This window comes from Hemiscyllium ocellatum, chromosome 24 (genome assembly GCF_020745735.1).
Source record: "Hemiscyllium ocellatum isolate sHemOce1 chromosome 24, sHemOce1.pat.X.cur, whole genome shotgun sequence".
In the NCBI taxonomy this organism is placed as follows: Eukaryota; Metazoa; Chordata; class Chondrichthyes; order Orectolobiformes; family Hemiscylliidae; genus Hemiscyllium; species Hemiscyllium ocellatum.
Window position 1 is genome coordinate 33,215,606 of NC_083424.1, and position 16,468 is coordinate 33,232,073.

Genomic DNA, 16,468 nt, shown 5'->3' on the forward strand with positions numbered 1-16,468 from the left:
AGGAGGGAAATATATCCCTGGTGGTGGGGTCTTTTTGGAGGTGGCGGAAATGTTGGGGGATGATTTGGTTTATGCGAAGGTTGGTAGGGTGGAAGGTGAGCAACAGAGGCATTCTGTCCTTGTTATGGTTGGAGGGGTGGGGTCTGAGGGCGGAGGTGCAGGATGTGAACGAGATTGTTGGAGGGCATCTTTAACCACATGGGAAGGGAAATTGCAGTCTCTAAAGAAGGAGGCCATCTGGTGTGTTCTGTGGTGGAACTGGTCATCCTGGGAGCAGATACGGCGGAGGCGGAGGAATTAGGAATACGGAATGGCATTTTTGCAAGAGGTAGGGTGGGAAGAGGTGTAATCCAGGTAGCTGTGAGAGTCGGTGGGTTTGTAAAAAATGTCAGTGTCAAGTCGGTCGTCATTAATGGAGATGGAGAGGTCCAGGAAGGGGAGGAAGGTGTGTGACCTGCCTGGTCATGTTCTGGAGGCAGCTGTAGCAATGACATTGCGGCCCAACACGGGAAGAGGTGGGGGAGGGAGGGAGGTCCCCTGGCATTGTCATTGTCATCGTCATCAAGAACAGGCAGCTGAGGTTTCCCAGAGAGCAAGATAAATGGAGGACTCATCAAATACTGTGAAACTTCTATAATTCCTTTATTTTTCTAGTTTAATTTAAGAAGGGCTTTAATATTAATTAACACTTTATTTCTTTTTTATTACTTATTATTTGAAGGTAATGCTTAATTTTTAAACTTTATTTCTCTTTCTACTTTGTATCTAAGTTTTTTGTACCCATGTACTTTTGCATCTCAGATGTTGCCATGTGTGGCGATATTATACACTTTTCATTGTACATCTATATTTCTTAACTACACATGACAATAAAGTCTAAATCTAAATCTCCTGCATCCTAAATATGATTTGCAGTCCCTCCCCTTATGGCCTCCACTCTGTCCAATTCTCTGATTACAGTTTGTCCCTCCCATGCCCTATACTTATTGGCATTTCCAAGAATTAGAGGTGATCTTATTGAAGCGTTTGATTTTCTTAGGCACTTTTCAGGGTGGATGCAGATAGATTGTTTCCGGTTGTGGGACCAGAAGGCATAATCTCAGAATAAGTATTGCACATTTAAAACAGATGAGGAGGAATTGTTTCACTGCATTGGTAATGAATCTGGAAATCTTTACCACAGAGGGCTATACAGAATGGGATGTTAATACATTCAAGACTGATATAAATGCTTCCATTGAGATGCAAGAACGGATTCAGCAGTCATCTATAAACAAAAAACGAATCAATGTTGTATCAATATTTTTTCAGATTTCCAGCATGTGCAGCTTTTAGTTGAACGGTGATGCATTAATAAATGGACTGGAACACGTTAAGACACTCCTCTTGAGCAGTTAGGATTTCAACGTGTTTGATACCTCTTTTTCAACTTCCCAGCATTTAAAACATCAAATTTTCATGTTTTCGACAAAACGAAACCACTTCAAAAGTTTGTGCAATTGTTGGTTTTTATTGTAGTTGAAGTGGAGAACACGCAAAAGACTTCCGATTTTTTTCATGAAGAACTGAGAAAAAGTTATCTGTGGAGATGCCGGGGATTGAACCCGGGGCCTCATACATGCAAAGCATGCGCTCTACCACTGAGCTACATCCCCTACAGTTGCTGAAATGCCAGTAATACTCCATTACATTCCTGAGACAGTGTGGAATGCCTTGTTTGTATTGTGTCTGAGCCTGGGTCTTGTTTGTTACACTGTGGCTCGAGACATGAAACTGTAGCAATTCTGCTCACCACCAACTGGATACATTATTGTTACATTCCCGGGAAACAAAGACTGGCTGCGCATTGCCTTTGAGCCCATCAAATGAAAAACAATCCTCCTCCCTTCCCAATGAGAGAGATTTAAATCGGAGGTTGAGGGCAGGGGCGTGAAAATGTTTTCTGTCTTTTCCTCCCAATGGATGTGAGTGAGCACTGCCCCTGTGAGTGAATAAAGGCGAGGTCAATGACCTCCAGTATGATCAACATTTGGGCTCAACAACGAACGGGGGAATGCTGTGAATTAATTTATAGCAAAGAAGAAATGTTAGAAAATAAGAAGAAAGAAGGCGGAAAAAAAAGTTAACAAAGAATAATAAAAATTCCTCCCCGTCGGGGAATTGAACCCCGGTCTCCCGCGTGACAGGCGGGGATACTAACCACTATACTAACGAGGACGGCACATGTCAACGTGCTCTGCAAGCTGCCCTGTGACAGTCAGACATAGCTACAAACAGAAATAGAGAATAGGTAATATATATATAGTGACCGAGCTTGGAAGGTGACACAGTTGTCAGGAAGATTATAGTTCATTTGCCATTGTTCAGCTGTTTATATCAGTTAGCTACCAAGTTCATCTCTCAAATCTATCAATTGGTGTAGGATGTTGCTGATGCTCAAACCATATTAATTTACTTCCAAAGCAATATTTGACAGATTGTGATGCCGATGTTTCCAAGGATGCAATCTGTCAGAATTCCAGCATATAATCCTTCTAGATCAAATTATCTTTGAAAAAAACCATATTTGCTGTTGAACGCAGAGGACGATGAATATATGCTATAATATAACATTATTTGCTTCTGTCCAGTTTGTTGTAAACAATAAATGATGAATCGAGCAGTGATTCGGCATTACTGTGGAAGCTGGCTGCATTGCGAGGTCCATTATTCTTTCTGCATTAGTCTTACGTTATTAGGAATTAATGCCAAGCAGGAGGATGCAGTCTATTTTTTCCATATTTGCTGATGATACAAAAATAAAAAAAATGGAGGGCATGTTGTGATGACGATATAAGAAATCTGCAAGGGGATACAGATAGATTGAGTGATTGGGTCGAAATATGGCAAATGAAATTTAATGTCGGGAAGTGTGAGGTCTTAAAAGGAAAGTGTGAGAAAAATGAATCAAAAGGCAGATTTTTAATTTAAATGAGACACTCCAAAACGATGCAACGTAGAAGGATTTAGGTGCAGGGGCACAAGAAGTTAGCATACAGCGTCAACAAATAATTAGGAAGGCAAAGAGATTTGTCTGGAGGTTGGAGTTTTTAAAGTTAATTTATGGGATATGGGTTTCACTGGCCGGGCCAGCATTTATTGCCCTTCCCTCATTGCCCTTGAGAAGGTGCTGGTGAACTGTCTCTTGAACAACTGCAGTCCTTGTGCTGTCGGTAGAGCCATAGTGTTGTGAGGGAGGAAGTTCCAGGATTTTGATCCGGCGATGCTGATTTATTTGATTTATTATTGTCATACATGCTGAGATATCATTAAAAGTATTGATTTTGTGCTAACCAGACAAATCATACCTCACGTAAGTACATCAAGGTAATAAAACAGAATGCAGAATATAGTGTTGGAGCTACAGAGAAGGTGCAGAGAAAGATCAATTCTAATATACGAATACTTAAGGAGTAAATTCACTTAAATTTAAAAATAGGGAAGTTGTTACAACTGTACAATGGTTGTTGAGACTGCACCTGGAGTACTGTGTACAGTTCTGGACCCTGTATTTAAGAAAAAAAACATATTGGCATTGGAGGCAGTCCAAAAGAGATTCCCTAGACTGATCTCTGGGAACAAGGGGCTGACTTATCAAACTAACTAAACAGGTCATGCCTTTATTTATTAGAAGAATGAGGAATGATAGTATTGAAATATACAAGATTCTGAAAGGGTTTGACAGGGTAATGTGTGGTTGATGATACATAGTTGGAATATAGTTAAAATCACCTAACACCAGGTTATAGGCCAACAGGTTTAATTGGAAGCAAACTAGCTTTCGGAGCGCTGCTCCTTCATCAGGTGGTTGTGAAGTACACAATTGTAAGGCACAGAATTCTTTCATGTGTAAATCACAAAACCTTTTGTAAAATGTTGCATTTGGGTTAACTGTAACAATTGGCGTTAGCTATGTTGACGGTGTTAGCCCCCTGTGGTCTCTGTCTATGCCATGATGTTTAGATTGGTTCTAATCTAAAAAGTGAGATAACCGAGTTTTACATGAATTCATGCAGTTTTTGAGCAAAGTACAATGTAACTCAGCAAATACAAATTCACCCCACAAAATATATATATATGTGTGCATGTGGGTCTTTGTGTGTGTGTGGGTTGGGGGTTGTCAGTGTGAGAGAGAGTGCATATGTGTGTGTATGTGAGTGGAGAATGTCTTAAGTCTGTGAGGGGGTGCATGTGTGAGTGTGGGAGTGTGTGTGTCTGGGGTGGGGGGTTGTGCGTGTCTGTGAGAGAGAGTGTATATGTGTGTGCATGAGTGTAGAGTGGTCTAAGTCTCTGAGAGGATGCATGTGTGAGTGTGTGTGTCTGTAAGGGTGTGGGTGAGTGTCTGTATATATGTGTGTCTGTGTGTATATGTGTGTGTGTGTTTATAGTGCAATGGTCACCTGTAATGTGACATGAACCCAAGGTCCCGGTTGAGGCCCTCCCTATGGGTATGGAACTTAGCTATCAGCCTCTGCTTGGCCACTTTTCGCTGCTGCCTGTCCCGAAGTCCGCCTTGGAGGATGATCACCAGAAAGTCCGAGTTCGAATGTCCTGGATACTGAAGTGTTCCGCAACTGGGAGGGAAATCTCCTGTCTGTTAATTGTTGTGCGGTGCCTATTCATCCATTGCCTTTGCTCGGTTTCCCCAATGTACCATGCCTCAGGGCATCCTTACAACTTTTAAAAAAATGTTTTGTGATTTACACATGAAAGAAGTGAAACTATCATGGTATTCGAACAGATTAAAGAGTCGACAATCAAGGTATTTGTCAATGTATAATTTCAGTTACATCACACTGTAAAATTTTGCTATAAATCCTGTGCCTTAAAATTGTGTACCCCTCAACCACCTGATGGAGTGGCACTCCGAAAGCTAGTGCTTCCAATTAAACCTGTTGGACTATAACCTGGTGTTGTGTGATTTTTAACTTTGTACACCCCAGTCCAACACTGGCATCTCCAAATCAGCTGGAATATGTTATCTATTTTCTTGGCCTTTATATATTACAATGCCATATGATCTGAGCTGGACACGGTACTGGAGAATCTTTCCATCTATTCACATCAAGATTTTAAACTCATATGCTAGTTATCCTGGTTCAGGTTGGGGTGACTTGGTAATCATGTCCTTCCACCATTTTCTACGTGAAACCTTCTTCCAAACCTGAAGCTGTTGGTCAAGTAAACAGGTACCTAGAACTTTAGTACATAGATTTATCACAGCTATCTGAAAATCTTGGCATATCATTACATTTGATGATCATGGATTTAGTCATTGGTAAAATAATAATCGAGTACTGCTGAACAAACCTGCACTCATGAGGAACACTCACAAAATGTGAATAAGGTTTATAATGTATTTCACTAATTTGGAACTCTAATGTAGAGGTAGACAAGTTTTTATTTTGATTTGTGAAGGGGTCTTGATTTTTTTTTAAAAAGATGTCAGAAATTATTTTTTAAACAGTAAGTTCAAACATCAATTCCAGCAGAGCTTATAATTTAATGCAAACTACCTGGGAAGTTCTTAATGAAATATTACGAAGTTAAATTTTATGATCTACAGAGAAACAGATGGCCAGGAGCCACAATGTTCAGAAGCTCAGATTCATACCAGCAGGACCGAGAATTTTGGAAGTTTCCAGGCCGTGTGTATATATATAAATTGCATATATTATAAAGCCATACACAAATAAATTTATTATAGAATACTTTTTTTTTCCTTTTCTATGTTCCTTTATTAAAAATACATTGACAGCCTTGTGTGACTACATTCAGTAGCTGACCACTTAGATATCCAAATTGTGGATACTGAAATGCACACGTGAGAGCATTTTGAGAGACTGAAAAATACGTTGGTGACCCTTTTTATCATACAGATGGAATTTTTGTGGTGATCACAAACAGGAAATGTTTTAGCTGCAAAATTTGAGACATATGGGGATAAAAATGTTAAAAGAAACCAAGACACCTTTATCTTACATGCAGATATCTTCTGTTTAACCTATTTTTTGATAGGATCAAATCTAATAGAGTTGACTAAATCACAGAACCGATTGGCTTATATTGATTTGATATTTGTTTCTGTTGAAAACAAGATTACATTTCCTTGCTATCACCAGAGAATTGGAGATTAAACACTTCCAGGATAGGAATCTCATGTGGGCATCTCTAGTGCAGCATTTAAGTAATTTAAACATACATATCATCTTGCTTGAAAAACACTTGCTGAAACTGTACCAATCTATGTCTCATGACTTTCCTGCTAATGCTGTTTTGAATCAGGAGTCCAAATCCAGTTTAAGCTTTTCCTGATTGCGAATGCTGCACTTATAGAAAGACACCATGTTTGAGATGTAACAATGCATCTCTTTCAAAGCTGTCAACAGCATCAAAGAGTTTGGAAGAAGATAAGGTCATGGATAAGTTTAGGTTTGAGGTATGCAATTGTTGGTATTTTCAAAAGGAAGATGGTGGTTTAGTGATACTGGCACTGGGTGAGTAACCCAAAGCTAATGGCCTGGGGATCTGGATTAAAATCCTGCCATAAAGAAACTTGAATTCAATAAAAATCATGAATTAGAAGTAATGATCATCAGAAATGGAGAATTTTATTATTTGTAACTAGGAAGTTCATTCCTTCCCAAAGCAAAGAAACATTTACACAGAATGCAGTTAAAGTTTGACAAAGTATAAATTGCACGACAAAGGTTTAACAGATAAATAAGGACCTTACTTTTCCGTGCTATTTATACCAGTTGTAACTTTACAAAACAATAATATCAATGAGGAGAAAGTGAGGACTGCATATGCTGAAGATCAGAGCTGAAAATGTGTTGCTGGAAAAGCACAACAGGTCAGGCAGCATCCAAGGAGCAGGAGAATCAACGTTTCGGGCATGAGCCCTTCTTCAGGAATGATATCAATTAGTCAAACATTACTTGCACTTTAAGAACTCAGGCATTAGGTCTTATCAATTGTTTTGCAGTTTAAGAGAAAAGTTACATTCAAAACTGTACCATCAGTTTGCCTTGCATTGAGAACTAACTGCAAGACTAGAGCTACTGATTTGTCACCACTAAAATTCCATTGCTTTTCTTCAGATACTCTACCTTCCAGTATCAAGTTTGTGTTGCATTCAGCTGTGCCCATATTGACTATTGGCACAAAGACATTTATGACCTAAATTTGATATTATTCATATGCCTTCAGTTGGCAAACAGGAAACCTGAGCGATGACGCCTGTAAATTCACCAAATATTACACAAGTTGTAATCCCTTTTATAAGCTCAGATACCACAAATAAATATGCCATACATTCTGATGGTGGGCTCACATGGTTTGATCAATACTGGTAGGATATGAAAATCTTCCAGATGGAATGGGTGGCTTTGTACAACCATTTTATCTTTCAAACTTTGTTTCTCATTCATCTGTAAGCTAGGCAATAAAACTACATACACCTTCTCAACATCCTCCCTTCTACATTACAGGTACCCTTATCTCTTTTCCTATTTGAGAGTTGGCCCCTCGAAGTAACCTACCTCTATTCCAGAAATGAACGGGCAACCACTTGACATCTAATCTACAGCAAATGACTAATCATTGTAGCTTGAAAATAAATAGAGAACCAGGTCAAACAGAGACATGCATGCCCAGCTTTAGTGTGCCTATCCCATTAACAAAGCTATTTTCAGTAGCTGTGGCTTATGGCTGCAAAGGGAATTTTAAAGCTAATGAAGCAACTTTGATTTAAAACATAATTGGCTTCAAAGTTAAAAGTTACGTCTGCTTTTGAAAATCAGTTGTGTACCAAGACAATTTCTTAAAAATAGATTAAACCGAACTGGGACAAATGATTACATTTAAAAACATGGGAAATTACTTTAAAAATTACATTAAATAATGGAACATTCATGACAGATGTAGTAGTATTTCCTTAAATGGTGCCATTGTAATTTGAAACTAAATAAATTTATCAGGATGTGTATTCTTAGATTACTGATTAGACATTTCACTGTCTTTCAGTGACTTAGTTCAGAATTACTGCAACTTAAAATGTAACAAGAATTCAGACAACATGTACTACAGGAGTGAAATTATAAAGCAAAATTTAATTACGCAGTGAATCTTTGAGTAGTTCTTTGGCAATATATAAGTGAAATGACAAGATTCGTCATCTGTTATAATGTTGAATAATTAAATATATGACACCAATGTCATTCTGGAAGGTGCACTGTGCAGGTAGAGATGAAATAACAGTTTTGCTTCTGTTGCTGTTCTCGTTTTAGAAGCACAAAAAAAAACAAGTAGCTCTTGAGTAACCTCAGCCAGCAGAAATGAACAGCTGTGGGATTTAAACCCATATCTGTTGAATTGTGAAACAGATTGCTACACTGTTAAAGTCTTAATTCTTGATGAAATTCAAACAGACGGATAAGAAACTAATTACTTATGTTTATATTTTGCTAAGTACAAATATTATAATCAAACCCATTTCAGCTAAATCAAGTTATTTACATTCTCAACAATATTATTAATACGTCAAGAAACTGAACTTTTCCAAAATAATTTTCTAACTCAAATACAAGGCACAAATGGAATCACACATCAAGAGTCCATTTAATAAACTGACATCTAGCTACTGCTTTTCTTATAATGTAACAATTGAGCAGATAAATTATTTGAAGTTCTTTTACACAAAGGGATCATTGCAAAAGTTATCACTTAGTTGTTGACGCATTGTTGTGTAAAGTTTGTAGTCACTTTTTCTTTTGTTGTTTCACTCTGTAGTCAGCCAGAGCAGCTTTGATTGCATCTTCAGCAAGCACTGAAACAAAAGAGCAATTACATTATTAAAATTAACTGCACATTTGCTTATTCAAACCAAAAAGAAAAGGATATTTCCCCTCAATTGAACCTCCTTTGAGCCAATTCCAACGCAGCTTTTGTGAAGGAAAACAGACTCCGAACTATACAGGTCATAACAGATTATGTAAATGTAGAAAGGTTAGATCTCAGCCCGTGACTCTGTCTCATCAAATCCAGACTATTGTCCCACCAATCTCCCAAAATTGCCACAATAGCTCCCTTGTGGATCAAAACTCTAACTCAGCCTTGAATAACTGAAAGTGACAACTTCCACTGCTTTCTAGGGAGTGAATTCCACAGAATAACAATTTTCAAATTTTTCTTATTCTTATGTTGATTCTAGTCTCCCCACATCAGGAGGCAAACTCTAAATATCCAAACTTAGAATGTCTTGAGGAGACTTTACATTTGAAGGTTACTTAGCATTCTTATAACTTTAATGTGTACAGGCCCAATCTTTCTACATAAAAAAGACTTCTGAACCATGCCCAACAGTAATTTTAATTAAAACTGGTACCAAAAATACAACTCCAGATGTGATATCAACAAAGTCTTGTTCAACTGCAGTAAAACTTGCCAATTTTTACATTCCACTTTCTTTGCATTAAGACCAACATTCCATTTGCCTGCCTCATCACTTCTTGCATCTGCAGACTAACTGATTCCTATACTTGGATACCTAGATCCCCTGTAACACAATTAAGCAATCTTGAAATAGATGAGAAAGGAAACTAACTGCACTGAAAGGACAGGCGAGAACATGCAAAGTCCTGGATTAGTCCTTACATCTACAGGCTTCTAAATCAGAAGCACATGTGCTCCATTTAAAATCAAATTAAGTCTGCAGAGTGAGGCTGCAAAAGGAATCCTAAAACAGGATACGCAAACTTGACCAACATCTTGTAATTTAAGCATTTTTGAAAAAGTTTAAGCTTTCTGCCAACTTTAAATGCATTAATCCCTCTCAAATAGTGATACATCAAGGTGGTAAATTAAACACTCATTTGATAATGTCGCAAAGAGTAGCTTCTAGGCTGTTTAATAACATCCCCCTGTTTGTATTATTGCTTCTAGTATGCTGAAATGTTTCAATGCTGTTTTCATTGAAAAAACTATTCTTGCAACATCTTCCACTTATACCAATAGCTTCCAGGTATAGCCCAACAATATCCTGTTTCATCTCCCTGCTGTTAATGACAATGCCAATTACATTTTTAAGATTCAGGCAAATATCATGTCTAATTGAGCACTTTGATTAAAATTTAACAAAGAAGGGAAACTGTGCTCCTTTAAGAGGCTCATTAATTTAATCTAATGTTATTGTGCGTTTCACAGAAGTGATAACTACTAGTGTACAACTGACATCTCATACTGCATTGTCAATTAATGCATCACAAAAAGTCTCAATTTCATAACTCATCTGGCTTGGGATTGAATTATCACATCTCCATGATTGCTCTGATGTTTGTCTAGATGCAAGGCATCAACTTGTAGATGCACCAGACTTTCTGAAGCATAATATGTTAACGACCAAAACTACCTTCCAAACTTTCCAACTCCCCTCATGCCACCATGTCTTCCTGGTTTCTGAAACAGTCATTTAAAAATACTGAAAAAAAAATAGTAAAACACATTTTGCCTAATACTTTCACTATCCACCTTATACAGTTATTTTAAATCTAAAAAAAGTTTCAAGCCGCTTAGTATAATTAAGAAAAAAAAATGACATTGAGCCAAAGGAGAAAGGATAAGGAGAGAGACACTAATGAAAAACATTATGTTCAGATTTCTGTTAAACATCCTCTATTCTACGACTAGTGACAGAAACTTCAAGTCAAGTTGCCCTACTCAGGAATCTCAAATTCAAGCCATTAATGTTATCAAGTTAATGAGTTGCACCTGCATATCCATAAAATAAACCCAAACTTACTTGAACAGTGCAGTTTGACTGGAGGGAGACATAGCTCCTTAGCAATGTCTGTGTTCTTAATCGTCAAAGCTTCATCCACCTGCAAATGAATGACTGTCATGACTCTTTCTTCAAACTAAGCATGCAAGGCTGAGGCACAAAACATACTTTCACAGGATGCAGTATAAACAGGTGTAATTTTGACAAGATTTTATTATGTGGCTTTATTGAACATTCCAACAGTACATCAGTACACGGCAAGATCCGCACATTACATTTTCCACAAACAAAAACGGAGCAAATTGAATGTATATCTGTAAGTCATTACTATACAAATCAAATATCTTCCCTCTACTTTCAGTTTTAATTTGTGTTTTGGCACCAGCTTATCTTTAAATGGTCCAATAACAATTCCTGTTCTTATATAATGGAAAAAGATTAAATGGGACTACCTTTCTGGACATTAATGTAATATTAAAGGCTTAAACTGCACTAACTGAACATTCTGGAAGTGGATGGGGACGACATTCACGCAGGAATACGGATGACGCCCAACCCATTTACACAGTCATTTGCTACTACTCCCCTACTATTATGAAATTAAACTATCATTCAGCCCCTTCCATTCATACTTTCATGGCCATCCCCCAGCCAATCAGGTTTGCTTGCATGATCATCCGACACGGAAGCATATCACACCGACATGGTCGGGGGGAGTAGCGGAGCCAGAATCATTTGCAGGGCCACTCCGAAGCTAGGACATTCCACACCAACACAGTCTTGGAAATCACTGAATCAGGAAATAGTCTGCTCAACGATTCCCCAGAATTAGGGCATTTATATTATCTCAGAGGATGATCTCATCCTCCAATGTACCTGGGGTAACATGTGGCTATTTTTAGGGGGGGGGGGGGGGAAAGAGAGAATGAGGGTGGGGGTGGTGGCCAGAGTATCTGTCAGCATTACCAACTGACCTATATAAAAGGGGATGTGTTTTCTTTGTTCAGGGTCTCTCTTCTGAATCGACTTCACACACCTATGGAGATTGCCAGAGGGGTCACCCAGCTTGTACAAGCTTTAATTAAAAAAAACTTTACCTGTTTGCAGAAGTTGGTGAGTCGAACCTAACACATTGTCATCTATGACTGACGAGCATTTTTTTTTAAACTACTGCCATGAAAGAAAGAAATATCTTGTGTCCAGCATATTTTACAAAAATCCAAGCCATAAAATGGACTAGTCAAGCTAATGTTGTTCAGACAAGTTCAAGAAATAGTCATTTCTTGGGTAGTTACCAACTGATTGAGGTTGGCACTTAATTTTAATCAGTATTTTAATACTGAAATGGATTATTCTGGTTCCTTCTGTATATTTCCATGGAATTACCTCAGAGAAGATGAATATCCTTACCGTTTTCCCTTTCACCCACTCTGTAGCCAGTGAGCTGGATGCAATTGCTGATCCGCAGCCAAATGTTTTAAATCTCGCTTCAATAATTTTCCCATTTTCATCCACCTCAATCTATAGAAGAAAAAGTCAAAATGCAAGCAAGTTTTAACAATTATAATCTTTATCACAAAATTGAAATCATTTGAATATTTACCAGGCAGAAAATTGTAACAGAATCCAAACTGAGACTTCCAGATGACTGAAGAGAAAGAGCAGCCACACACACACATGCAGTTTCCAGAGGACAATGCAACAGGCTGGTCATATCCTCAAAAGAGGGGAGTTAACATTTGTTCTCAATGTGATCCGAGTCTTTCAGGAAAAATTGGTTTGAAATATTACACGTAGCGTAATTAGGAAATGGCTAATCTATTAAAAATACTGGAGAACTTCAGTTCAATCAACAAGATGAAACAGAATTGAAGCTATCGAAGAAATCACTGCCTGATTGTTAAAATATTCAATGAAAACAAACATGAATGGGGGCTTATACCCAAAATGCCGATTCTCCTGCTCCTTGGATGCTGCCTGACCTGCTGTGCTTTTCCAGCACCACACTTTTGACTGAACTCCAGCATCTGCAGTCCTCAGTAGTTTATTACGAGCATAACTCTGACTACAGAAAAGCAACCTTCTGAATCATACGGCAGCACTAAACGTAGAAAAATATTTAACTTTATAGCAATACCCTTTTCTGAAGGCATGATGATGGGGCCAGAACGTGACCCTCCATTCACATTTATTTGGCTCATGAACACAAAGCTCAAAACACAGGGAAGTGGAATGACAGATTTGTAACAAGCTGCCACCCCACAGTGTGAAGGCAAGTGTTACCTGTAAATATCCTGGCAGCTACAACTCGAGTGTCAATCTGCAAAATCCACAAATACCAGAAGCAAATTACCCACATCATTTGGCTACAGATCCAAGCAATCAGGATACAGGTAATTCAACAAACTTATTTTATATCTCCTATGACAATAGCACAAGTTTCCATTAATTGAATTCCATTAATTTCCATTAATTGGACGTTACCATGGAAAACTGATATCCCCCCTGAAATACTTCTAAGAACACCCTATTAAGTTTGAGGACCTGTTAAACGTCTGCATGGTTTCTCATGTGGTATTGCTATTCAATTTTCTGTCTATGTCTCCTCACTTGAATGCACAATTGCTTGGATTGCTGTATAGACATGTAATATGTTTACAGGTTTAAAGACATTGCTTGTTTAAATGTAGCCTCATTTCTGGATCACTGATCAAAAGTTGATCTCTAATTTTCGATCATCTAACCCTGTGGCACTGGAGCCAACTGTTGAGCTGAGAACTGCTCACTCATCCAAGAGCTCACTGAATGTTGACCCATATCTTATTTCAACAATTGTCATACTGAGAAGCAAGCTGACCAACTGAACCATTAAATGCACCCCTTTAACTGTGCTAAGTAACAACTTCTTAAAAAGGGGTGCATATGTTGGTTTAATTGGCAAAGCTATGTTTAAATGGATCCTTATCCAACTCTGGATCACTGCATGCATTAAACAACTGTACCTGTAGTTTCATGACATCACCACAAGCTGGTGCACCAACCAGTCCTGTTCCAACATTTTTTGCATTTTTATCCAAGGATCCAACATTTCTGGGATTCTCATAGTGGTCCACCACCTGCAAGATTAAAGAAATCCAATAGCGCAAGTCATGATGACTCAACCGAAGTCTAGCTTCTGAATGAGAAACTGAGTGTTTAAGTTACAGTTTGAGCATTAAAAATAAAGTTTAAAGTCCAGTTCAGGACTGATGGAATGTTGTGCTATCAGAAATATTGCCATTTGCAAGGGAAGGTGCAATCTGCCCTATCAGGTGGATGGAAAACATTCCACAACATTGTTGATTAGATAGATTAAACTCTGGAGACAGAGATATTATGTGGTCATGAGACCACATAGCTATCTGTGGCAGTTTGATTTACAATCTGCAAATCAGTACTGCATTGCCTACATCATAACATTGACTAGTCATTAAAAGTACTTCAATGCAAGGTGTGGGAAGGTTTGTAGCTCAGGTTGAGGTTTAGGGTGTAGGTTTGCTCGCTGAGCTGTAGGTTTGATATCCAGACGTTTCATTACCTGGCTAGGTAACATCAGTGGTGACCTCCAAGTGAAGCGAAGCTGTTGTCTCCTGCTTTCTATTTATAGGTTTGTCCCTGATGTCATTTTCTGTTCGTTTTCTGAGGGGTTGATAGATGGTATCTAGACCTATACGTTTGTTTATGGCATTGTGGTTGAAGTGCCAGGCCTCTTGGAATTCTCTGGCATGTCTTTGCTTAGCCTGTCCCAGGATAGATGTGTTGTCCCAGTCGAAATGGTGGGTTTTTTTCATCCATGTGTAGGGCTACGAGGGAGAGGGTCGTGTCTTTTTGTGGCTAGCTGGTGTTCATTTAACCTGGTAGCTAACTTTCTTCCTGTTTGTCTTACGTAGTGTTTCTGGCAGTCCTTGCATGGAATTTTGTAGATAACGTTGGTTTTGTCCATGGGTTGTACTGGGTCTTTCAAGTTTGTTAGTTTTTGTTTGAGAGTGTTGGTGGGTTTGTGTGCTCCTAGGATTCCGAGGGGTCTTGACAAACATTAAAAACAGGAGGTCACCACTGATGATGTTACCTAGCCAGGTAATGAGACATCTGGATATCAAACCTATAGCTCAGCGAGCAAACCTACACCCTAAGTACTTCACTGGCTATCCAGCAGTGATGCCCAGAGTAGTAAACAACACTTTATAAATTCAGTTACTACTTTCTCTCCTCCTCCTCCTATCATGCAGGAGGATGAGTCGTTGACCTCATTGCTAACCATCGGGCTGCTTCTCCTCTCCCAACCCCCCCCTCCATCCCCCCAAACAACAAATACTGTCCCTGACCACACCTTCTCTGAAGACCTATCCGTATTACCACTTCCCACCCTAACTGCCTTCCCTTCATGATTAACGTGCAATTCCTCAATCCCTATCTTCTTTTCATTTTACTAAGTTCAGCTGACTTTTTCCCTTCCTTGACTTCTATTCCCATTTTTGGGGACAAGGTGTCCACCAATATTCACTACAAACCCACCATCTCTGACAGTTACCTTGACTACATTCCTGGCTATGCTACAAGGACTACATTCCATCCTCCCAGCTTTTCCATCTCAACCATTGAGATGCTTGCCTTTGAAATGCCCCTTTTCTCCAACCACAATACCAAACATCTTTTTCTTTCCTACTACTGTTCCTCAGAGACACGGTGATCTCCTTTACTTCTGACATTTCCTCACCTCTACGGCATGTTTCCACAGAATTGCAGATTGCCTATTACTTGACCTCCTCACTGTTCAAGGATCTAAATACACATTTCAGGTGAATCTGTAGTTTGCTTGCACAGGTCATTCTGCTATAACACGTTTTGTTAATGCAAATTCACTATAACATGATTGATGTATTGGGGACACTTTCTAAAGCACAAACTTTTTTAAAAAAAGTGTGTATGTTGGTTATTATGCAATTCCGGCCCAATTAGTTTAAATGACACTGCTATTATGCAAATAACCTGGTGTGGTGTGATTTTTAACTTTGCTTCGAGAAGCATTCCTTCGTTAGGCACCATTGCACCCTCTTACTGCAGTCACAACCTTCTCCTGTCGTTAAAAACGGTGAAGAAATGTTGGAAACGCTCAAAGCAAGCACTATGTGTACGATCACCCGCTTCACCAGGCGGTGCTGGTATCAGGCCAACAGCCTCCTAATCTACTCTCTGTACACTTGCATCACTCCAGTGGCCCACCCCGACTTCGGCAGCAAGGCGCACTATCAGTACGCGTAGGCCCTCAAAACCCCGCTCCTGCCAGTCCCAAAGCCCAATTACCTTCTTGTGATAAGCGGCGACAAGCGGTGCCCGAGCCCTCAGCACAAGCCGCGAGAGAGAGCACGGAACCATGACCGCGGCCATCACCACCGAAACCAGACTGCGTCACACCACTTCCCCACCCCCAACTACATCACAGCCTGACGTCACCAGCAGAGGGCCCCGCCTCATGCTGTTACGTATGAGTGGCCACGCCCCCGTATGGCTACATCGTGCACTGGCCACACCCCCTAGCCGGCTTGGGTTGCATTTTGTCGACTGAACATGCGCGTCGGAGGAGAAAGGGAGGGCTGCAAATGCTGGAGA

The 16,468-nt window shown here is 39.3% G+C and overlaps 1 protein-coding gene and 2 non-coding genes across 3 annotated transcripts; all 3 read right to left on the reverse strand.

Annotated features, from left to right (window-relative positions):
• Positions 1–1,583: 1,583 nt before the first annotated feature.
• On the reverse strand, positions 1,584–1,655 carry trnaa-ugc (transfer RNA alanine (anticodon UGC)). Its single transcript has one exon. It is a non-coding gene; the product is annotated as a tRNA-Ala (tRNA).
• Positions 1,656–2,145: 490 nt separating this feature from the next.
• On the reverse strand, positions 2,146–2,217 carry trnad-guc (transfer RNA aspartic acid (anticodon GUC)). Its single transcript has one exon. It is a non-coding gene; the product is annotated as a tRNA-Asp (tRNA).
• Positions 2,218–6,631: 4,414 nt separating this feature from the next.
• Positions 6,632–16,280, reverse strand: iscua (iron-sulfur cluster assembly enzyme a). Its single transcript, XM_060843673.1, has 5 exons — positions 16,163–16,280; positions 13,822–13,935; positions 12,230–12,340; positions 10,841–10,919; positions 6,632–8,869 (listed from the first exon to the last, which is right to left on the reverse strand). Exons 1-5 carry the CDS (start codon positions 16,244–16,246, stop codon positions 8,802–8,804), a joined length of 456 nt encoding a protein of 151 aa, XP_060699656.1. The 5' UTR covers positions 16,247–16,280; the 3' UTR covers positions 6,632–8,801.
• Positions 16,281–16,468: the final 188 nt, after the last annotated feature.

Bases quoted from the DNA above. Each gene is read 5' to 3' on its own strand.
- iscua (XM_060843673.1), bottom strand. From the start codon at position 16,246: ATGGCCGCGGTCATGGTTCCGTGCTCTCTCTCGCGGCTTGTGCTGAGG. The intron at 12,341-13,821 runs GTACAGTTGTTT...TTTCTTCTATAG, and splicing joins GTGATGTCATGAAACTACAG to ATTGAGGTGGATGAAAATGG. The intron at 8,870-10,840 runs GTAAGTTTGGGT...CTTTTGTTTCAG, and splicing joins AGTCAAACTGCACTGTTCAA to TGCTTGCTGAAGATGCAATC.